This window comes from Gymnogyps californianus, chromosome 4 (genome assembly GCF_018139145.2).
Source record: "Gymnogyps californianus isolate 813 chromosome 4, ASM1813914v2, whole genome shotgun sequence".
Classification (NCBI taxonomy): domain Eukaryota; kingdom Metazoa; phylum Chordata; class Aves; order Accipitriformes; family Cathartidae; genus Gymnogyps; species Gymnogyps californianus.
This window is the reverse complement of record NC_059474.1, coordinates 1,767,242-1,789,031: the sequence shown is the minus strand read 5'-3', so window position 1 is coordinate 1,789,031 and position 21,790 is coordinate 1,767,242. Positions and strand designations below refer to the sequence as shown.

Here is a 21,790-nt window from a genome sequence, read left to right as displayed (position 1 = left end):
ATGGGGCACACTGGGATGGGGCACACTGGGATAGGACAACAGGCTGGGGGACACCAGGCTGGGACACTGGGATGAGACACACCGGGATGAGACACACCGGGATGGGACACACACACCAGGGTGGGACACACTGGGATAGCACAGCAGGCTGGGACACACCAGGGATGGGACATATTGGGATTGGACACACCAGGATGGGAGACACCAGGAAGGGACACTGGGACACACTGAGGTGAGACATCAGGATGGGACACACCAGGGTGGGACACACCAGGATGGGACACACCGGAATGGGACAAACCAGACTGGGACAAACCGGGCTGGGACACACTGGGACTGGGACACACTGAGGTGAGACATCAGGATGGGACACACCAGGGTGGGACACACCAGGATGGGACACACCGGAATGGGACAAACCAGACTGGGACAAACCGGGCTGGGACACACTGGGACTGGAACACACTGGGATGGGACACACCAGGGTGGGACACACTGGGACTGGGACACACAAGGCTTGGACACCCCGAGGCTGGAACACACTGGGACTGGAACACACTGGGATGGGACAAACCAGACTGGGACACACTGGGACTGGGACACACAAGGCTTGGACACCCCGAGGCTGGAAAACACTGGGACTGGAACACACTGGCATGGGACACACCAGGGTGGGACACACTGGGACTGGGACACACTGGGATGGGACACACCAGGGTGGGACACACTGGGACTGGGACACACCAGGCTTGGACACCCCGAGGCTGGAACACAGCAGGATGGGACAAACCAGGCTGGGACACCCCGGGGCTGGCGCACCCCAGGGCCGGGAGGTTTCTCCCGAGACACTGGGTGGATAAACGGGGTCCTGGCGGAGGGTGACAACCTGTCTCCTCTCCATGCATGGGTGCCAGCATTGGCCATGCAGGCTCTGGCTGAGCTTTTGGGTGACGACGAGGACCATCTCCAGGAGAAAATCAAGCACAGTCCCACCATGGCGTGCGTGCAAGCCAAGGGCAGACCGAGGACGGCATCACCGCCCTGCTGTGCCACATGGCTGTTTCTAGGGGCTGAAATCTGTCCCGGAGCTCGATCCGAGCTGCGTGACTTCAGCCAAGCCACAGGAACTCTTGGGGGATGGCTCCATCCGCAGCATCCCACTTGTTGGCTGAGCCCAAGGCGAGCTGGCCAAATTCAGCTCATCGCTAACCGGGAGAACACGCGTAGGCTCCAACCAGCCCCCCAAAAACCCAGTAATCAACCCCAAAAGGGCACATCCCTGGGCAGCACCGTAAGGCTGTGCCTGTCGCCGCCATCCCAAGGGACTGCGTCAAGCGGGGGCAGTGGGAAGGTTGACGTTTGTCCTTCTCCACATACTGGTTATGGGGCAGCGGGGCCAAACGTGCCTCACGACAGCATCTCTCCTCTGATTTCCCCCGGGCTGGAAGCCGGTGCGGGGGGTTTGCAGCATCCCCAGGGCCACCAGCATTTCTGTGGGTCCCCCCCTTTTGCTCTACCATCTGCCCCCCCCCCCCCCCCAAAATCCGGGAGCGAGTCAAAACCCCCTGTCCATCTGCCCAGCCGGGAAAGTCAAAAGCAGTGTCATTGCCAAATCCAGAGGCACCCGCAGAATTGATGGCGAGGGATTTCCACCCTTATTTGTCAACAAGGCTTGCTGGCCTCCCCCCCAACCCCGCAAAGCCCCGTTAATCTCCCATACAATTGCAGTTTGCTGTGCAAACAGCTTTGGGGGGGGCCAGCGTGGGGTTTGCATGAGAAATGTGTCATTTGGGGGCGGCCGGCAGCCTTGTGGGTAAGCCAGCGAGTGAATCGCGGCATCGCTAACGCCGGATTGAAACGATTTCGAAGCAATTGCCCTTCAATAACCCTAATCCTCGGCCGTGAATGGGGATTTTTAACTCCTGGCCATTATTCCCACCTTATTATCTATTGATTGACTTTTAGAAAGGGTAATAATGTAAATAGATTGATGCTCTGAATCCCGCCCGGAGATCAAATGGAGCCGACGGTTGATTTTCCGTGTGGGATCCGGTGGATAAAGCCCAGAGCTTTGATTTTGCCCCCCCCCGAAGCGGAGATGGGGGCGAAGGGGTGAGAGGGGGCAAGGAGATAGGGAAAGGGGAGGGGGGGGGACTTGGGGGGAAGCGGCAGCCTCCGTCCCTCCCCTCTCCGCCAAACAATCAGAATAAAAGCAAATTATTTCTCCTATTTTCCTTCCCGAGATGAACGATAAACTGTCCATCCCCGAAAAGAAACTGATAACGCCTCTAATTTTACTGGAAGGCCTAAAAATGCCATTTCTACGCAAAACAGGGCGCCGCTCTGCTCCCCGGCCAGCTTTTGATAAATGTTGGGTTTTTTTCTTTTTGCCTTTTTTTTTTTTTTCCTTTCCTATTTCCCTTTCGGTTTGCAAGGGGAAATGCCCCCGGAGCTACAAACAACGCACAATAAAGCAAAATAATATTTTAGTCAAAATAGGCAGACGGCGCTCGCAGCCAACTTTCAAATTAGCATTTTGAGGGCAAATATGCAGACAATTTGAGATAATGAGGCCTGATTATTCAATCCAATGAATGTTAAATAGGCAGCGAGGGCGCCCGCGTCTTATCTCCCCCGCTTTCGATTTATTTTAGTTTAGTTTAGTTTTAATCGTTTCCCATTTGAACTCTTTATTTGTCTTGGCTCCAGCCCCCCCCCTCCCTCCCTCCCTCCTTTCCCGGGCATCCCTGTGCTGCCAGCCGGGATTTTGCAGCGGGAAATCGCCGGCTCGGACCCACCATCCCCTTTGCAACCCATTTTCAGGGAGTATTTTGCAGCTTGTCCTCCCAAAAATGGGAAGCTGGGGAGGTTTGGGTGCTGCTGTCAGTCCTGGTCCATGTGTCCGTCCTCAAATCGGGGGATGTTTGAGGGATGTTTTGACGGCGGCGTGAATAGTTGCAGGGATGCGCAACAACGCCGGCGCGGAGATTTGGGGTGATGCATCCCCAACTCCGGCTCATCCTTCATCCCTTCCCTTTAATCCCAGGGCTGTTTGCGCAGGCGATGGTGCAGTTGCTCCCACCCTGGGTCTCAGCACCCATCGTAAAAGAAATGCAAACAGCAAACGAGCCCCCGGGAGAGATGATCCCAGCACCCGCTGCCACCCCAAAGCAAAGCCCAGCTCAGCATCCCGCCCCGGGGAAGCATCCCGTCCTGCAGCCCCCGCGACCTTCCGGCAGCGTTTTGCTTCGCTTTCGTGGAAATGCAATTTCTTTGCAACTCCAACGAGGTGCGTTTCCCATCGCCGAGGAGGGAAGGGTCAGCACCGGGTTGGGAAGCTCCTGGGGGTGAGCAGCACCGGGTGCTGAGCCGGGGCCACCATGACGGAGAGCGGCATTTTGCACCAAAAGCGGGGGGAAAAAAGGCAAAATGATGTAATTGGCATCGTTTTCCAGCTCCTCGCCAGCAAGGCAGCTGGGTTAGGCGAGACCCTCATCGAGGACGCTGTTGCAGTGATATTTAGGAGCGGGCTGGGGGAGACGCACGTCTGCCACGGAGCAGGAGGAAGCAAAAATTAAAGTTGAAGAAGGAAAAATGAAGGTTAAAGGAAAATTAAAGCTGAAGCAAAAATGAAGGTTAAAGCCAAAATTAAAGTTGAAGGAAATACTGAAGCAAAAATTAAAGCTGAAGCAAAAATTAAAGCAAAAATTAAAGTTGAAGGAAAAATTAAAGTTGAAGCAAAAATTAAAGCAAAAATTAAGGTTAAAGCAAAACTTAAAGGAAAACTTAAAGCAAAATTTAACCCAGCCCAGGCTCGCCGAGGACGGCACGAAGGGCGCCCGTAAGGCAGTGACACAGCCCCCGCGCTGCCGCTAACCCCTGTTTTCCCTGCGATTCAAGAGAAGAATAAAAAAAAATAAATAAAAATCATTGATTTCAGGGGTAATTAAAACCCCCTCTTTATGCCTCGAATGCAAAGGTGGCGGTAAAAATCAAAGAGATGAATAAATAAGAGCCGGGAAGCAGAGCAGGGCAGGGAAGGTGAAGGGAGACAGAAAAAAAACCCCAATTACGGGGGCAAGGATGGAAGGCGGCGGGGAGGAGGAGGTGCAGCGAGAGGAGAGATAATCAGAAAGCAAAAAAAAAAAAAAAAGGGGAAAAAACAATCAAAAGAAGGCAAAATAAAAAGCAGATGCTGAGGAGGGATAAGAGGCGGCCTGCGGAGCGGGGCCGGGCACCGGACTGGAGGGATAATTGGATTTCGGTTCGTCTCGGGGGCGATAAGAAATTCCCCGTGTAGTTTTTTATTCCTATATGAAGCATATTTTAATGTGAGATTTGAATACGGCCGGGGCAGCGCATGCCGGCCTGAAAAATACGGGGTGCTGAGGGGTTTTTTTCCCCTCTTCCCCCCAGTTTATGCACTCGCCTGGAGGCTTTTTGGGGCAGAATGTGGCTATTCCGGCACTCAGCGCCTGCGGTCTCGTTAGCAGCTGTTTGGGGTGAGCAGGAGCGGTGTGAACCCCCGAAAGCAAGGAAAGGGGACACAGCAACCCCAGAGGGGACATTGCACCCCCAAAGTGGACGTAGCAATCTCAAAGGGGACATAGCAAATCCCAAAGGGGACATGGTGACCCCAAAGGGGACGCTGCACCCCCAAAGTGGATGTAGCAATCTCAAAGGGGACGCAGCAACCCCAAAGGGGACATGGTGACCCCAAAGGGGATGCAGCAACCCCAAAGGGGACATTGCACCCCCAAAGTGGACGTAGCAACCCCAGAGGAGACGTAGCAAATCCCAAAAGGGGACACGGTGACCCCAAAGGGGACACAGCAACCCCAAAGGGGACGTTGCACCCCCAAAGGGGATGCAGTAACCCCAGGGGGGACACACCAATCCCACAGGGGACACACCAATCCCAAAGGGGACACAGCAAATCCCAAAAGGGAAATAGAAACCCCAAAGGGGACATAGTGACCCCAAAGGGGACGTTGCACCCCCAAAGTGGACGTAGCAATCTCAAAGGGGACATGGTGACCCCAGAAGGGACACAGCAACCCCAAAGGGGACATGGTGACCCCAAAGGGGATGCAGTGACCCCAAAGGGGACGTTGCACCCCAAAGGGGACACAGCAACCCCAGAGGGGACACAGCAAATCCCAAAAGGGGACACGGTGACCCCAAAGGGGACACAGCAACCCCAAAGGGGATGTTGCACCCCCAAAGTGGACGTAGCAACCCCAAAGGGGACACAGCAACCCCAAAGGGGACGTTGCACCCCCAAAGGGGATGCAGTACCCCCAGGGGGAACGCACCAATCCCAAAGGGGACACCCCAATCCCAAAGGGGACGTAGCAAATCCCAAAGGGGAAACAGAAACCCCAAAGGGGACATAGTGACCCCAAAGGGGACGTTGCACCCCCAAAGGGGACGTAGCAATCTCAAAGGGGACATGGTGACCCCAGAAGGGACACAGCAACCCCAAAGGGGACACAGCAACCCCAGAGGGGACACAGCAAATCCCAAAAGGGGACATGGTGACCCCAAAGGGGACACACCAATCCCAAAGGGGACACAGCAAATCCCAAAGGGGAAATAGCAAATCCCAAAGGGGAAATAGAAACCCCAAAGGGGACATAGTGACCCCAAAGGGGACGTTGCACCCCCAAAGTGGACATAGCAATCTCAAAGGGGACGCAGCAACCCCAAAGGGGACATGGTGACCCCAAAGGGGACGCAGCAACCCCAAAGGGGACGTTGCACCCCCAAAGTGGACGTAGCAGCCCCAAAGGGGACATAGCAAATCCCAAAGGGGACACAGAAATCCCAGAGGGGACGCAGCAACCCCAAAGGGGACGTTGCACCCCCAAAGTGGACACAGCAACCCCAAAGGGGACATAGCAAATCCCAAAGGGGACATAGAAATCCCAGAGGGGACACAGCAACCCCAAAGGGGACATTGCACCCCCAAAGTGGACGTAGCAACCCCAAAGGGGACATAGCAAATCCCAAAGGGGACATAGAAATCCCAGAGGGGACGCAGCAACCCCAAAGGGGACATTGCACCCCCAAAGTGGACGTAGCAACCCCAGAGGGGACGTAGCAAATCCCAAAAGGGGACACAGTGACCCCAAAGGGGACGCAGCAACCCCAAAGGGGACGTTGCACCCCCAAAGTGGACGTAGCAATCTCAAAGGGGACATAGCAAATCCCAAAGGGGACATAGAAATCCCAGAGGGGACACAGCAACCCCAAACGGGACCTAGTGACCCCAAAGGGGACCTAACAAATCCCACAGGGGACGCAGTGACCCCAAAGAAGACGCAGGAATCCCAAAGGGGCCGTTGCACCCGTGCAACGCCCCGCAACCCCGTCGGGGCACGCCGCGTCCCCGCGGCCGAGCGGAACGGACGGCCCCGGCCCCCGGGGAGGGGACACGAAGCAGAAGGAGGCCAAAAAAAAAATTGCCGCTGGTTCGATGCGGGAGATGGGAGCGATAGAGCAGAGCAGCCCGGCCCCGTTCCTATTAACCGAGGTGGCCCCGAACGCCCCTTATCGCGATGGCATCAAAGCCCCGGGGCCCAGATCGCCCTGTCATAGCCCGGCCGTGAGCACCCAAAATGCCGGTGCTGAGCACGGCGCACCCCGGCACGGCTTTTCGGCGTGACCTTGCTTGAGGGGCCGGGGAATGTCGGGTTTGGTCGCGCAATGGAGTTATTAGGGTCAGCGGAGAGGTTTTTAATTGCTTATTAGGATTGGGGCCCTGTTGGGGACGCTGCTGTCCCCCTGCCTGGCTGCTGCGTGGGAAATGCTGCTGAATATTTAAAGCGAAGCTTGGGAGGGGGGAAAGGTTGTGCATGGCTCCATGCCACCATCATCCCCGGGAATAATCCCCGGCGGACACCGGGAACCTACTCCGGTGTGCAGGTGTTCAAGGGCGAAGCAGCCTTCAAACGGCTTCTGGTGTGGGTGCGCTGCAAGGCCCCTGGCAGGGGGGCGTTCCCGGGGTGCAGGGGGTGCTCCAGCAGCAAGCGGTGCATGCACATGCATGCTCATGTTTGCATGTGCATGCTTGTGCATGGATGCACATGCATGGACACACAAGCACATGCTTGCACGTGCATGGACACACATGCACGTGCTTGCACATGCACGTCCATGCATGGACACACAAGGACATGCTTGCACGTGCATGGACACACATGCACATGCTTGCACACGCATGCACGTGCATGCACATGCTTGCACACGCATGCACGTCCATGCACGTGCACGAACTCGCATGCACACACGCACATCTTGGGGCAGGGTAACAAGGACGAGCAAGGGAAACGCCGCTAACAGCAGCGCCCGGAGTGGGCCGGGGCGGGTGCAGCGGGATGTCGGGGCACGCAGACGTGTCCCCCCTCTTCCCGGTTCGCCCGGGCGCGGGGGACATATCGCGACACTCTGGGTAGCCCATTGTGGCTTTGCGGTGGCCTCCGCCTCCTGCGTGTCCAGGCCTACACCCCCCCCGCCCCGGTGCAGGACCGGACCGGTACACAGCCCGCTGCACGCCCAGCCCAGTGCACCGTGCAGTGCGTGCTCCACCCTGCAGTCCCGGTGCACGCCCCCCCCCACCGCCCCCCGCCGTTACACGCCCAGCCCCGGTGCACGCCCATTCCCGCGTCCCCGGTGCACGCCCCCTGCTCCCCGTTGCACGCCCCCCCCCCCCCGTTGCTCTCTCCCCCCCCCCCGTTGCACGCCCCCCCCTCCCCGTTGCACGCCCAGCCCCGCACGCCCGGGGCACGCCCCCTCCGCTGCCCCGCCCCGTGCACGCGCCCCCGCCGACCCCTCCGGTCCAGGCGAGGCGGGGGCGTGGCCTCGGGGCGGGGGGGCGGTGCTTACGGCAGGGCGCGGGGGCGGGGTTGGCGCGGGGCTGGGGCGGGGTTAGAGCTGGGCGAGGGCGGGGCTTGGGGCGGGGCGGGGCGGCCGGTCGCGCTCGCGCTGCGGCCCGGCTGCGGCAGCGGCGGCGGCGGCGGCGGTGGAGCGAGGCCTGGCCCGGTCCGGTCCGGCCTGGCCCGGTCCGGTTCTGTCCGGTTCTGTCCGGCCTAGCCCGGCCCGGCGTCTCCTCAGCGTCCCGCCATGGCGCTGCTGCGGGCGGCCGCGCTTCCCGCTGAGGGGTCTCCGGCCTGGCTGCCCACTCACGTCCAGGTGACGGTGGTGCGGGCCCGCGGGCTGCGGTGCAAGGGCGGCGGCAAGCCGGGCACCAGCGACGCCTACACCATCATCCAGCTGGGCCGCGAGAAGTACAGCACCTCGGTGGCCGAGAAGAGCACCGGCAACCCCGAATGGCGGGAGGAGTGCGCCTTCGAGCTGCCCCCCGAGCTGGGCACCCCGGCGGGCCAGGCCCGCGGTGGCCTGGTGCTCACCGTCATGCACCGGGCCCTGGTGGGCATGGACCGCTTCCTGGGCCAGGCCCTGGTGCCCCTGGAACCCGCCCTGCAGCAGGGCCGTGCCCCCGACGAGCGGTGAGTGGGTCCTGCCGGGCATCGCCCGACGCCCATGGGGGCAGAGCAGGGGAGGCCTCCGGGATGGGCGTCACGGGGTCCCTGTGTGCCCCAGGATGGGCGTCATGGGTGCGTGTGAGCCCCAGGAAGGGCATCGCAGTGGATGGGGTGTCATGGGGTCCATGTGTGCCCCAGGAAGGGCATCGCAGGAGATAGGGTGTGGTAAGGTCCATGCCTGCCCCAGGAAAGGGCTTTGCAGGATGTAGGGTGTCACAGGGTCCCTGCATGCCCCAAGAAGGGTGTTGTTGGGGACAGGGAATCATGGGGACCATGGGTGCCCCAGGAAGGGCACTGCAGGAGGTAGGGTGTGGTAGGGTCCATGCATGCCCCAGGAAGGGTGTTGCGGGAGTTAGGGCATCACAGGGTCCGTGGACACCCTAGGGAGGGTGTCACAGGGAGGAGGGTGTCATGGGGTCCAGGCATGCCCCAGGAAAGGCTTTGCAGGAGGTCATCCACCATCACAGGGGCCGTGCATGCCCCAAGAAGGGTGTCACTGGGGACAGGGAATCATGGGGTCCATGTGTGCCCTGGGAAGGGTGTCACAGAGGATGGCGTGGCATGGGGTCTGTGTACGACCCAGGAAGGGCATTGCAGGATACAGGGTATCGCAGGGCCCGTGGATGCTCCAGGAAGGGCATCACGGGGAGTAGGACATCACGTGTGCTCCAGGAAGGGTGTTGTGGAGGATGGGGTGTGTCAGGGTCCCTCTATCCCCCCTGGAAGGGAATCGTGCAGGACAAGGCATCACAGGATCCTTCTTCCCCCGGGCAGGGGGTCCCAGGGGACAGGATGCTGCAAGGTCCCTCCGCATCCCAGGAGGGTCCCCCCGGGGTCTGTCACTCCTGGGAAGCCGTGGCACAGATGCATGCGGTGGTTTGTCCTTCCGATGGCTGCGGTGGCTTTGCAGCCCCCACCGGCTCGGTGGGGCCGTCGGTGTGACCTAGTTTGTCACGGTGCTGCTGCAGGAGGGTCCCCCGGTTCAGGGAACCGAACCCCAGCCCTGCGTCGCCTCCAGCATAAATCCCTCCCTGCGTGTGTGGGATTTGCTGTTCTTCCTCCTTCCCCCAGAAGAGTTTAAAAACAATAATAATGTTTTCTAGCCTTTGCCAGGCACAGAAATGCAGGAATGTGGATGAAATTCCTTTAGGGAAGAAGTTTTTTGAGCTGTGCTCCGTGCAGACCTGGCTGGGCTGCTGCGTGCCTCCGGGAGCGTCCCTGCTGCTTGCTGGCTCCCCGGACCCCAGGAATTTGGCTGGCTCACTGCCCGAAGCTGCAGGCTTGGAGAGGAGCCTCTCTCACCCTCCTACCCAGGGCACGGTCGGGGAGGCGGCGGAGGGAGCACCGGGGCTTGGCAGATGGCGCAGCCTCGCTCCCGGAGAGCGGGATTAACGTGAAAAGGGGTCGGAAAAACTTTTCCCGTGGAGAAACGCGGCTCGTTTGCGTCTGCAGCCCGTGGAGACTCCTGCTTGCCCTAAAATGGGAGTGTGGGCACAGAGGAAAAGTGACTAACCCCGGAGTTAGTGTCTGAGTGTTTCTCCCCTCGGCGTTTATTTTGTTTTTATTAGCGCTGCCTGGAGAATGGGCGGTGTCGGAGGAGCTGGATCTGAATTCTTCGAGCCTAATTCAAACCAGCATTGTGCGCAGACTTCAGAGCGAGCGAGCTGGTCCGCGGCCTTTCGGGTGCGCCGGGAGAGATGTATTGTTTTGGCACGGGAGGATGTGAAATAACTTTCCGTCCTCTTTGCGGTTTGGGTAGCGAGCCCTGTGCCGGGAGCCGGGGTAGGAGCCGTGTCTAGAGGAAAGCCGTGCTCCTGTTAGCAGAAGTTTACGCAGCTGTGCAAAGCGAGGGGCCCTGCGACAGTCTCGCAAAGGTTTCAGGAGGCCGAGCCCGTGGTCTCGTCTCAAAGGTCCCGGCGTCAGGGGCCATTAATCCCACGGGTGCAACATCCAACGCGGCTGGACCCCGTGCTGCCTGTCATGGCTGCCGGTCACTGGTGGCACTGTTACTGCAGCCAAAGGAGGGGATCCGGGCTGCGAGGCAGGAGATCCCCAGGAATTTTGCTGTCCTGTAGCTTTGCTTGCATAAGGAAAATTAACTTCCCCTCGCGCCGTTCAGGATTGCAAGAGGTTTTAAGGCTCTTTATCTTCGCCCGTGGCCACTGATGATGGATGTGAGCACAGAAAACGTGACGGAGAGCTCTCACCCTGCACCTCGAGCATCTCTGTTTGTTCGAACCCCTGAGATGGAAGGTGTCTCGAGGGTGGGTGGCAGGTTTGCAGTGTGGAAGGGGCTGCATTTTTTTTTTGGAGGGGAGTCCTGAGTGCTGGAGCTTGTCCAGCCGGGTGGGAGAAAGGTTGGGGGGGAGCCCCAGGGGTCTGGCTCTGCGAGCCGCATAAGCTTCCAACCAACTTCTGACGTCTGGTTTGGCCCCATTGCAAACAACTTTGTTTAGGAGGAAATTTTAGTCCCAGATTAAAAAATAGCAAAACAAACACAGGCTCCCCTGCTCCGGGACTGTACCGCGGAGCACACCCAGGCCTGTGCAGCGGAGATAACTGTTGGCCCCCAAGCGAGGGATGTATGAGTGGAGTCTCCGCCATGCACTGGTTTTTAGGTCTGCAGTCCTTGCTCCTGGGCATAAAACTGCTGCCAGTTGGAATGAGACCCCACTTAAAAAAAAGGCCTTGATTGTCAGCGTGTTGACCTTGCTCTCATTTTCCTGCTGATTTTTGTTGCACGGAAACTTTACCGGCGATGATTTTTATACTTGTTTTCAGCTTGATGGAAAATGTTCCGTCAAACTTGGACTCTTCTCCAGGAACGAGCCGTCAGCCGGTGTCCGGGGGGTGTTTATGAGCTGCCTTGTTCAGCCGAACGTCTTGGTCATTTCAGTGTTTTGCCCGGGAGAAAATCGACTCTTGGAGTTGCACAAGAGCAGCCTGAGAGCTCTCATGGCCTTTTTGGGCATCCCAAGGCTTGTCCCACGCTCAGCCAGCTCCAAGGCTTAGGGTTGGCAAGCAAAACAACAGTGCCGAGCATCATTTCTCCCTTTCCACTTGAGCCGTGTAGTGCTTTTATTTTTCATCCATGCCTTTTACTGCCCCGCTGAGCCTGATGTGCGTCTCCGGATGCACTACCTTTCTGCATCAAACAACCCCTGTGTCGTGGGCAGGATGCTCCTGGTCCTCACCTCTCCCTCCCGTGACCTGGTCCCTACAGCTCTCTGCCCTGCCTCATTTTTTGGGAGCCCGAAGCCCAGCGCTGTCGGCAGGATGAGACCGTGCAATAAAGTGCTTGCATACTGGCATGGTGACCATCACCGTGTCCGACCATAACGGTCTGCCGGTGGGTCCTCAAGTGCTGCCGGCTCGGCGCAAGCACACAGGGAGATGTGATTGTTCGGCGGGGTGGCTCAGCCCAGCAGAAGAGGGGTTTTTTTCTGTACTCGCAAGGCAGCTATCGCTTCTGCTTCCTGACGTCCAGGAAATGCCGTTGCAGTCCCCTGCGGGGGCTCATCCTGCCTTCCCTGCGGCGTGGCAGCGAGCCGGGGAGCGTTACCTCCACAGCCACCACTGTCAACAGAGCAGCTGGGAAGGGTGGAAGTGCCTCCGGCTGCAGCGAGACGAGAGCTTCGATCCCACACCCGTCAGGCTGTGTTTTCCCCTTGGCCAATGTGGTCCGTTGGGTGGGTGGCGTGGCGGGGGCTCGGCGCTGGGGAGGACAGGAGGTACGCAGTAACGCCTGCGGGGCTGGGCCTTGGACCTGGCTGCGTGGGGGCCCAAAAGGGCCTTGAGTTTGCTCTGTGGGCTGCAAGGCTGATGGTGGAGAGGGGCAGTGGGCACCCAAGGTTTCCTGGGCTGGGTAAAGAGAAAACTTAATTGTCATTACCTCCTTTCTCCCCCTTTGAAATCTCATTTTCATTTGCTTTCTTTTCCTAAAACCTCACAGCCCCTCACAAACAGGAAAGGTTAAAGCCATGAGCCTTCCAGGGCGAAGCTCTGCTGGCTGTGCAAACACTGGGCTGCTGGAGCTTGGTCTCCGGAGAGCAAAATTCAGGGCTTTGCAGCACTGGGATCCTGTGGGTAAGGGGACAGTAACTGTAGCAGAAGAGTCGTGATTCCTGGCTCTGGTGTTTTCCTGCAGTGACTTGCAGTTGCTTGCTGGCTGCTGCCTCGGACAGGGAGCAAGAGCAGCGAGTGGCCTTTGGTGTCTCTGTGACAGGGAACTTGTCTTGTGGAGTTGTTCATCGTGCAACGTTAGCCCAGCTCCAAATTCCCCAAAGCTCTCCCTCCCGCAGTTCTCTTTACTTGTTCCCATCCCTCCCCAGCTGCGGAGGGGCAGGGCCGGTCGCTCGGAGGGGTCTGGGCTTGCGTGCAGCCCTTTGCCTGGGCAGCCGCAGCATCTCCACCCTGGCAGCAGGAACGAGACACTCTCCTTCTTGCTCTCCATCAGCAAAGAAGCTACTCGGGGTACAAAACCTTTCCTCTGGGTGCTAAACTTTTCTAGCTGAAGTCCTTGAGGCCGCCGGGGCTTCTCTCCTCCATGTCTTGATGGAGCTCAGTTCTGGGGCAAGGCTCAGTGGAAAAGGGATGGGGATTTCCTTGGGCTTGGGGGGGAAGATGTCACGGAGCCAGGCCGAGACGGCTGGCAGAACTGGCTGGAGAAGGAGTTTGTCAGCCCTGACGCTGCCTGCAGCTGCATGGCTTGGCACGGGAAAGGAGAAGCAGCACGGCTCGGGGGAAGGAACGAGCTGAGACGGAGGTGGCTCAGGTGGACATTGCTTTGAATTTGCTTTGGCTCTGGGGTGACCGCGAAGCCCTCCAGGAGTTCACATCATCACCCCGTCCACTCAGCAGCAAAGCACTGTAGGAACCTCAGGGGCGAGAAGCATCCTCGGGGTTAAGGGACAGTCCCCGAATCCCTGCTGGTGCTCCCTCCCTGTCTGTTGGTCCTTCCCCAGCTAAGCCCCGCGCCAGGCACTTTTCCCTTCCCCTTGCTGCTTGTACCCATCACGTCCCCTCCTTGCTGGGGCGAGAGCGGACGGGTAACGTGCTTTCTGTGGCACCGTCCTCGTGTTTCCCCCAGGCATGGACCCGCTCTCATCTCCTCCGCCAATCCCTCTGGACCGCTGTCAGCCCATGGCGTGCTTGTGGCCGTCGCCCTCCCTTGTTAAATTAAAATCAGTGGAGATCATTAATAGCAGAGCACGCGCTGTGGCCTGCGGGCTCTTGGCTGTGGCATCTCTCTCGGATGCGGTGGTTTGTGCTCGTTGCCGTTCCCACCGTGGCCTTGGCTCCTGGCTGCATCTCCTAGGGGAGATTTTTGCACCCAGGGTCAGAGCTCACTTTCTGCTCCCTATCAGGCATGAGCCGAGGCCAAATCACTGCAGCCGTGTCCTCAGCACGTCTGTCCTTGAGCCTAGGAGAGGAAGAGACCTTGCAGCACGGCGGAGAGGAAATAGCTGCTCTGTAATAGTTTTGGGATGGAAAGTTTTAATACGAGGGCAAACAGAGCCCTCTTCCCTGGGGTCTCTGATTGGAGGTGCCCGGCAAGGCTTGTGAAGGTCTTCGGGGTGGCGGAGAACAGCAGTTGTGATGAAATCCTTGTTTTGGGGCTGGAAAGGCAGCTCTGAGGGGTTGTTGTGTCTCAGCCAAGTCAGGAAATGCCCTGCTGTGTCGAAACGCCGCCAAGCAGGGGGAGGAGAGGGTTAGTCGTGCCAAAAATCAGGTCGAGGTGCTCTCTGCGCTCCTGGAGGCAAAGCTGAGCAGGAGGCAGCCAGGCCTTGGGATGGGATCACTGGCGGCCAGCTTGTCCTGGGCAAGTGTTTGCCCCTAGCTGGGAGCCCAGGGGAGAGCGCCAAGGTGCTGCAGTGTGGTGATACTGCTTATGAAATGGTGGCAGGGCTTAATTTTGCTCCTACCTGCCCAGTTAACCCCATTTTCACCCAGTTGCCAATGCCAGTTTAAAGGGTTTAAGGCCCTTGCGCTGTTCTGCTCCAGGAAGGCTCTGCTTTTGTTCTTTTTGAAAAGATATTTGAGCAGTTTAATCCCAGCTTTGCAAGTCTAGCATGTTGGGTTTGGACTGTCGGTGGCCGAGAGCGCTGGCCCATCACCCTCCATCATCTTACAAACCAGAAAGCTGCAGATTCAGGCTTCTCTGTCTGTTTCACACTGATCTTCAGAGCCCTAACTGCCTCCAGCTATCTTTTTCCCTTAGCAGCTGCAGAAAAACCCGCAGCCAGCTTGGAAAACGCCTCGAACCTGTTGGTACGAAGCTCCAGACATGGGTGGAGCTGGTGCTATTGCATGTGCCAAGTTCAGCTAGCGCTCATGCCATGCTTCAGGAGCCTCGCCGCCTCGGTTCATCTTTCCAAGGTGACTCCTTCCTTTCCCTCTGGGGTCTGCCGCAATATTTCTTGCCAGTCCTTCCTCTCCAGTGAGCAGGAAGGCAGGGTGGGCTCGGCTCTCCGCTCCCCTTGCCCTGCAAGGGGCCGTGTCGTCGCGCTGACCTGAGCTGGATGGCTCAAAGGCAGCGTCTGCAGCAGGAGAGAAGTTTTTGGGGAATGCTCTTTGTTGTTCCTGGGGGAATCTGCTCGATTGTAGCGTTGCCCCAGAGGAGAGCATCTGCGGGTGCACTAAGATGCTCCCCGGCAGCGTGGTCCCTTGGAGCGATGTGTCACAACTTAGGGGTCTGCTGGAGGCACCTCCCTTTGTCACTGTCAGCGGAGGGAGAGCATCTGTTGAGGTGGAGAGCACGTCCGCACTGTGGCTGCTGCCAGGGCAGAGTCTAGACCGAGTTATTCTGCCCGTTCGCTGTAGCCGGCTCATGAATGCGCTTACATAGGTGTCCGCATGAAGGGAAAACAGTCTCCTTGCCCTCAGTAACCCCACGGGCTCTGGGTGCTCTGGCGTCATCTCGCCTGTTGAAATCCTCTTGCTCTGGCTGCTGCTCTGTTGCAGGCATGCTGGCGTGGGTGGCTGCCTCCGCACGGCTGCTGCGCGGGGCTTTCTTGACAATTGGAGTCCAAGAAAGACCCTGCATCCTTTCCACACGCAGTCTGTCAAGTGCAAATAACTTTTAAACCATTGCTGTCGCGTCTCTTTCCGCCCCAGGTCTTGTTGGAACCTGTGCTCGGCAAAGGTGTGCAAATAACTGCCATGGGAATTTGCTTGCTTTGTCAGAAGGTTGGCCGGGGACACGGGGTTTGGGTTTCCAGCGGGATGGTCTTTCCAGCCCGGGCTGGGGTTTTGGGAGCCCCATCCCCGGAGCAGCATCCCGTGGCCTCCCCAGCTCTGCGTTTCCAGCATGTGGGTCTCTTTGCTGGCAAGTCCGCCGAGGATAAAGGTGTGTGTCATTACAGCAACCTGCTGCTGGGTTTAAGATTTGTTCCTTTTTCCCTTTGTCCCCCTTTTTCACGTGCATGACTCACGCCCGAGAGCGGGCTGCAGTGTCTGTTGATGCGATGGATGAACAATCAATGCGTGACCTGTTGCCGAAGCGGGTGTAGCTGGTATTTTAAGCTGCGTGAAGCCCTTGGGATTGGCTTCCCCTTTGGAGGACAGGCGCTGCGTTCCCAAGCCTTGCGTTGCCTCTGGGTACTAGGTTCTCCATGCAAGACCTGCTGTGATGCTCTTCCCATTTGGAAGTGGAAAAGGATTTACAGCAAAAACGTGTTTCTCCTGCCCATCCCATGCACATTGAGTTGTGTGTTAAGCACCTCCCCAGAAGCGAGTGCACCAGCGGAACCTGCGGAGCAGCTCCTCGGTGTCGGTCGTGCTTTGCAGGCCTGCAAAGTCAGCTCGAGGTTCGGTTTTTTAACTTTGCTTTGTGCCCTTGGTTTCTCGTGCAGCGGATCGCCAGTGCTGCCTTCTCTCCCGTCCTCGCACAGGGGCCTTGTCCCCTAGTCTTGCTGCGCCCGGGCAGCGCTGGCCTGGCAGTTCAGGTCATTTGGTGACCACAAATGTGGTTTATTGGCTTGTTCACGACTCGGAGGATGCAAACCTTGGACGCTCTGGAGCGTAGGTAGATAAATATAGCTGAAGAGATCCCTTTCTGTCTCCGGCTATTACTATCTCCTCTTCATTCATAAATGTTTCATGCTCCGTTTTACAGCTCCTTAAATCTTCCCTCCCTTCTTCTTCCTACCTGCCCATCCTGCGCTAGAGAGGGGAAAGCCTCTGATCATCTTAGCCTAAACTGATTTGCGATGAAGTTACCCGCCCTTGCTGTCATGCCAGCACCGTCCTGGTGGTTGATAGCTCTTCTCCGTCCCTGGTGTCCACCCTGCTCCTGAAACCATCCCTCTCCGTGCCGTCATACGCCCCTGTTTGCCTCTGCCAGCCAGCACAGAGGCCATAGGGGCAGATTTGGGGGCAGTGGGGTGGCTGGGCAGCCATCCTCTGTCTCCTCTGTGTACGGGGTCAAGAAAACAGCCTGTGTGGGGGCTCCGCAGGTCTGGGCCATCCCAGTCCCCCCGTCGCCATGGGGAGGTGCCAGGCAGCAGGGTCCTGTGGGGCACTGCTCCGGCTGGGATGCAGGAGTGAGGATACTCAGGACCTTGCCGGGAGGGACCTTGTGCATGGAGCACTGAGGTGCTGCAGGATATGTGCCTGGAGCACCAGCTCCATAGCACAGCCTGGGTGTTGCACCGGGCTTGCCAGTGAGCTGTAGACAGAAGCAGAGCAGTTTTTTGTCCTGGTTTTCATCATGCCTTGCAGGTTTGCAGGCTTGTTCCCTGCCATCGAGACCCACTGGAGTGACAACGTCTCTGTTCCTGGCCTGCGAGTCGTGGGATGAGCCCTTCAGGGCATGGATATGGCAGAGCACAGATGGATTCTCTGACCTGGGGCAAATGCGAGTCGGTGGTGGGATTTTCTCATGTGGGTTCCTGGTTGTCCTGTGCTCCCGCATCGGCTGCGGTAACACATCACTTGGAGCACCAGCACCGTGCCCATAGCTCCATCCTCTTGTGCCTCTCACTGCACATGGCTCTTGCTCTTTGTTTCTGACATCCCATTTAGCCAGCACTCTCTTGAGCAGCTGAGTTGGTCGTGTCAAAGCTGGAACCCATTAGAGGAGCAGGGTTGAGTTGCTTCGTTAGCAGTGAGCTGAATTATCTAACGAGCTGTGGGGGGTTGGTTTGTTCAAGTTTGTTTTCGAGCACTTCTCAGAGGAAGGTCTGGAGAGATGAACTTCTTCCCACCTCAGCCACTCGAGCCCTTTCTTCCCCATCCGTGGGGGAATCAGCCTGTGTTTATTTTCCATCTGTGCTTTTAGCAGCTTACAGGGATCACCTTGCAAAATAGGCCATCCAAAACCAACATGAAAACGAACCTACGCTGCAGAAAAGCTTCCCAGCACCGGCGGGGGAAGCTATTCAAAAACACGAAGCCAGACAAAAAGCACAAAAGTCCCCAGGGTTGCGTTGTTTTCCACCCTACGCTTCCCTTCTCGGGTAGGTGAGCTTCCTCCTGGCCCGATGCGATGTGCGTCTTTCCGCAGGGCTGCTTCAGCTCTCGTCTCACCGAAATGCCTCTTCGCTGCCTGTGCTGTGCCCATCGAGGGGTGTCGTGCCGGGAGGACCGGTGCCTCTTCTGCCAACATTTGTGTTTTCACTGGATTGCCTTTTCTGCACTCTGTCCTGCCCTGTCACTGTAGGGGCCCAGGTAGTCTTTAATTAAACACTCGGGGCTCTTCTTTTAAGCCAGGCTGACCTTGTTGCAGGGATGAATCAGCAGTAAATGACAGGCTGGTGCGGTCAGGGAAGAGGCATTGGCTCCGCATTGGGCTGTCTCTTGCTCCGTACTGCAGCTCAGGTGGCTGAGTTGTGCGGGGCAGGAGCATTTCTGCTCAGTTTGAGGAGAACCTCCACCACCCTGACAACGCTGAGTGGTTTTGTGACGCTTCTGGGAAGAACCTGATGGCTGAAGGACTGTAGAAACACTCCAGAAATGCTCCAGCTCTGCATCCTTCCCTGTGTGTATCCATGAACACCGCGAGTCGCTAAGGGACTTAACCACCCAAGGAGACTCTCTCAAACTCACTGCTAGTAAAGCACTGCGACCAGTCTGAGAGCGGAACTGGAGAACCATTGCTGAAGGTACCCGGGGTGCATTGGACAGGTCTGTTGAGGGGAGGTAGGTCGATGGGGATCTCTTGGGGACCCCAACCGGACCTGTGGGAGAGCAAAGGTGGTCCTCCTTGGAAGGACCTGCATCCTCCTTGGAAGGACCCACGTCCTTCAGGGCAGGATGGTGCCCTGATGGTACACATGGCATCTCTGAGAGCTGTGTTGCGTGCGCTGCCCTGCTCGCCTGATCTCGTCCCAGTGTCGCCGGGCTTTCTCCCCTGCGTGATGTTGCATGCGACTGTAGTAATCTCAAACCAATGAAATGAGCTTGCATCACCTCAGGGCTTCAGGATGCCGACCTGCGAAGCTGCTGACAGGATGGGGGCTTTGGCTTTGTGCTTGGTTTTGTGCTGAAGGGGTTGCTTGATGAGGAGGGGGACGTGGAAGGGACAAGATGACAGAAAGCCTCGGATCACGGTCAGCGTTGCCTTTCTGTTAAGGGTTGGCTCTGTGTCCTCCTGGTCATCCCAGCAGCTTGTCTTCTCATCCTGGGAGGTGCTGGGGCAGCCCACACAGACCAGGTGTCTCATAAACCCAAATGAGTTTTAATTATTAAATAATTTAAATTAAAATTATTAAAATTTAAATTAAATACTGCCCAAGCATTTTCCCCCTGTAGCTCGGATACCCAACGCAAGGTTTCTAGGAGCGGGGGCTCCCTGTGCCCCCCATAAATGGTCACCTGCAGCCCAACGGAGGATGAAGAGCAGAGGAGGGGGGATGGCGCGAACCAGGCGTTGACCCCGAGCAAATTCATCCTGTCAGCATCCTCCATAGGGTCGCTTTCCCTCCTTAACAAACAGCTCCTACGCTCTTATTTCCATGTCAGGGTGTTTTTTCCCTTTGCTCAGCACTAGCTGGCTTTCCGGTATGGGATGCTGCTGGAGGATGAGAGAAAGCACGTGTTTTTTGGGGGCCTGGAGATACAGCAGCGCTTTGTGTTCTGCTCTCCGTGCCTCCCTTGCTGCTCCAATCGATCCTGGCAACAGCAAATGTAAAAATAGATGCCGGGTGCTTTCTGCCTTTCCTCCCAAACCTGCCTTTTGGCAGCCGTGCTGCGTGGCTCGCCATTCTCCTTGACTCTCAGTGGAGGCGAGTGGGAGGAGAGAGGAGCCTTTGCTCAGGAAAGGGTTTTACTGAAACTGTCTGGAGGCAGTTTGGATGTGCTGATTAAACACGGTGACCTAAATGAGCGTGCAGAGCCATGTAGGGGGGCTGGGGAGCCCTCCGCCGTACATCAGTGCTCGCAAGCAGTGTTACGGCAGCGGAATGTGAGCTTGCAAACCTTCGGAGCACGTCTCACTTCCCAGGAGCTACCCGAGAGCTCGCAGGGGCCTCCAGCTGCTTCCCCTTTCCGGGGCGTCTGCGGGGAGTTTTCTGTTTGAGGTTTCCTCTCCCGTCCCTGTGTGCTGGGGCAACTTGCTGCTTCCTTCCCCCTGCAGAGATCCCCAGGGCCTGGGTGCCCGCCTGCCCCTTCCCTGCCACAGCATCCGTGCATGGCAGATCCTGGGGTGATGCTCGGAGAAGCCCTTTGCCTTTGGGGGGATGCGTGCCCAGCACGGTGCAATGCTGCAAGCAGGTGCCCGATGCACAGCGGTGCTGGAACCGTGGGGCGTAAGAGGGAAGAATATAGGGGTTTTTAGCAAAAGCTCATTGCCTGAACCTGCAGCTCGTGTCTTCAAGCTGGCTTGAGCTGCGTTCTCTGGACTTGTCGCGTTGGAGATGTCTCTGAGCAAGCTTGGCTCTCCATGGGGCCAGGGCCGAGGTGTTTCAGCAGAAGCATCGCCTTGCGGTGGAAGCGGGCAGTAGCTGACGGGTGGAAAGGAGCAGTTGTCTGCGGAGCAGAAGGGCGCTGATATGGGACCAGCAGGCTGGGAAGCAGTGGGTTTCGTCCTCCGCTCCGTGTTCAGGGGGAGACCCGTTTCCAGTTGTAAGGAGCAAGGGAAGGAGTACAGACTCGGGCACCAAGCACGTCTCTTTAGCAAGGAGCAATCCTGCTCCTGATCACCACCAGCTCTGGCACCGGCACAAGACAGCCTGTTTAATTTAATGTTTTTTTTAACTAGCAAAGTCTGTGTCAGTCTGTAGCCCTGTCAAACCTTGCTAAGAACAGCACCCTGGGAGTAGGTGGCCAGAGATGGGTGGCTTGTCCTGGGTGTCCTGTGCAGTGAGGAACTGGATCCAAGCTGGTGGCACCTTCCTCAAGAGAGGCCTCCAAAACACCTCCGAGAAGCGAGTCCTTGCAGTCCTGGGTCCCCGGTGCTGGACATGCTTGGCACGGCTTCCTCGATCTCTCTGTGCATCTCAGTGCCAGCACCTCTTCCACAGTCCGATTGATATAACCCAGTTAAATTCAGAGCGATTGGTCTGAGCCTGAGCTGCGAAGCCTACGGCTGCTATTTCAGACCTGGAAAAGGGTTTGTATGGGCAGAAGCTGGTTTGTTTTTCCAGGCTTATTGTCTAGTCCCATAAAAGAGATCATGTCCCCCTCTGAGGCTTGGGCTCGAGTGTCCCCAATCCAGAAACCCCCCACACAGGGCTTCCCCCTGAGGGCAGCTCGTGGAAGAAACGTGGGAAACCGAGGGGTGTGGGATGGGGTTAATAGCGAAAAGATGCTGCGGGAGTTTGTGTTAAGCTGGGCTGGGACTTGAAACGCGCCCCAGTCCCGCTCTCCTGCTGCATCCCAGCCGAGGCAGTGTTTGCACCTCCTGTTTCCACTGGAACTGATTCATAAGAAAAAGAAATAACCAACATGGAACAACTTAATCCTCCCAAACACTCATCTTGTGCCATAAACTTAGAGCTCAGCCTAAAAATAGCTCTGTTCCCTGTTTGAGGTGTAGTCCCAACTGCTTGCCGACTGCTGATTAGGTCTTGGGAACCAAAAATAGCTCCTTAATCCAGCGCCAGCATAAGCAGAGGTTTTTCCTTGAACGGATGCTTTTTGAAGCAGATCAGGTTTTAAGGCTGGTTCTTTCAAAGGCGTTGCCGCTGAGCACCCAAATTAATTTTAATGACCACAACGTTATAAGCGATGGGACGGGAGATGCTGAGAGCATATCCGTGTGAGCTGAGGCAGTGCAGAGCTCTTACAGGCTGTTACATCTCATC

The 21,790-nt window shown here is 57.4% G+C and overlaps 1 protein-coding gene across 1 annotated transcript in view; it reads left to right on the top strand.

The window, feature by feature from the left end:
* Positions 1 to 8,072: 8,072 nt before the first annotated feature.
* RAB11FIP5 (RAB11 family interacting protein 5) overlaps positions 8,073 to 21,790 on the top strand; it is a 42,983-nt gene continuing 29,265 nt past the window's right edge. The window contains 1 exon segment of the mRNA XM_050895293.1: positions 8,073 to 8,510. Coding sequence (XP_050751250.1) covers positions 8,125 to 8,510 — 386 coding nt within the window. The 5' untranslated portion in view covers positions 8,073 to 8,124.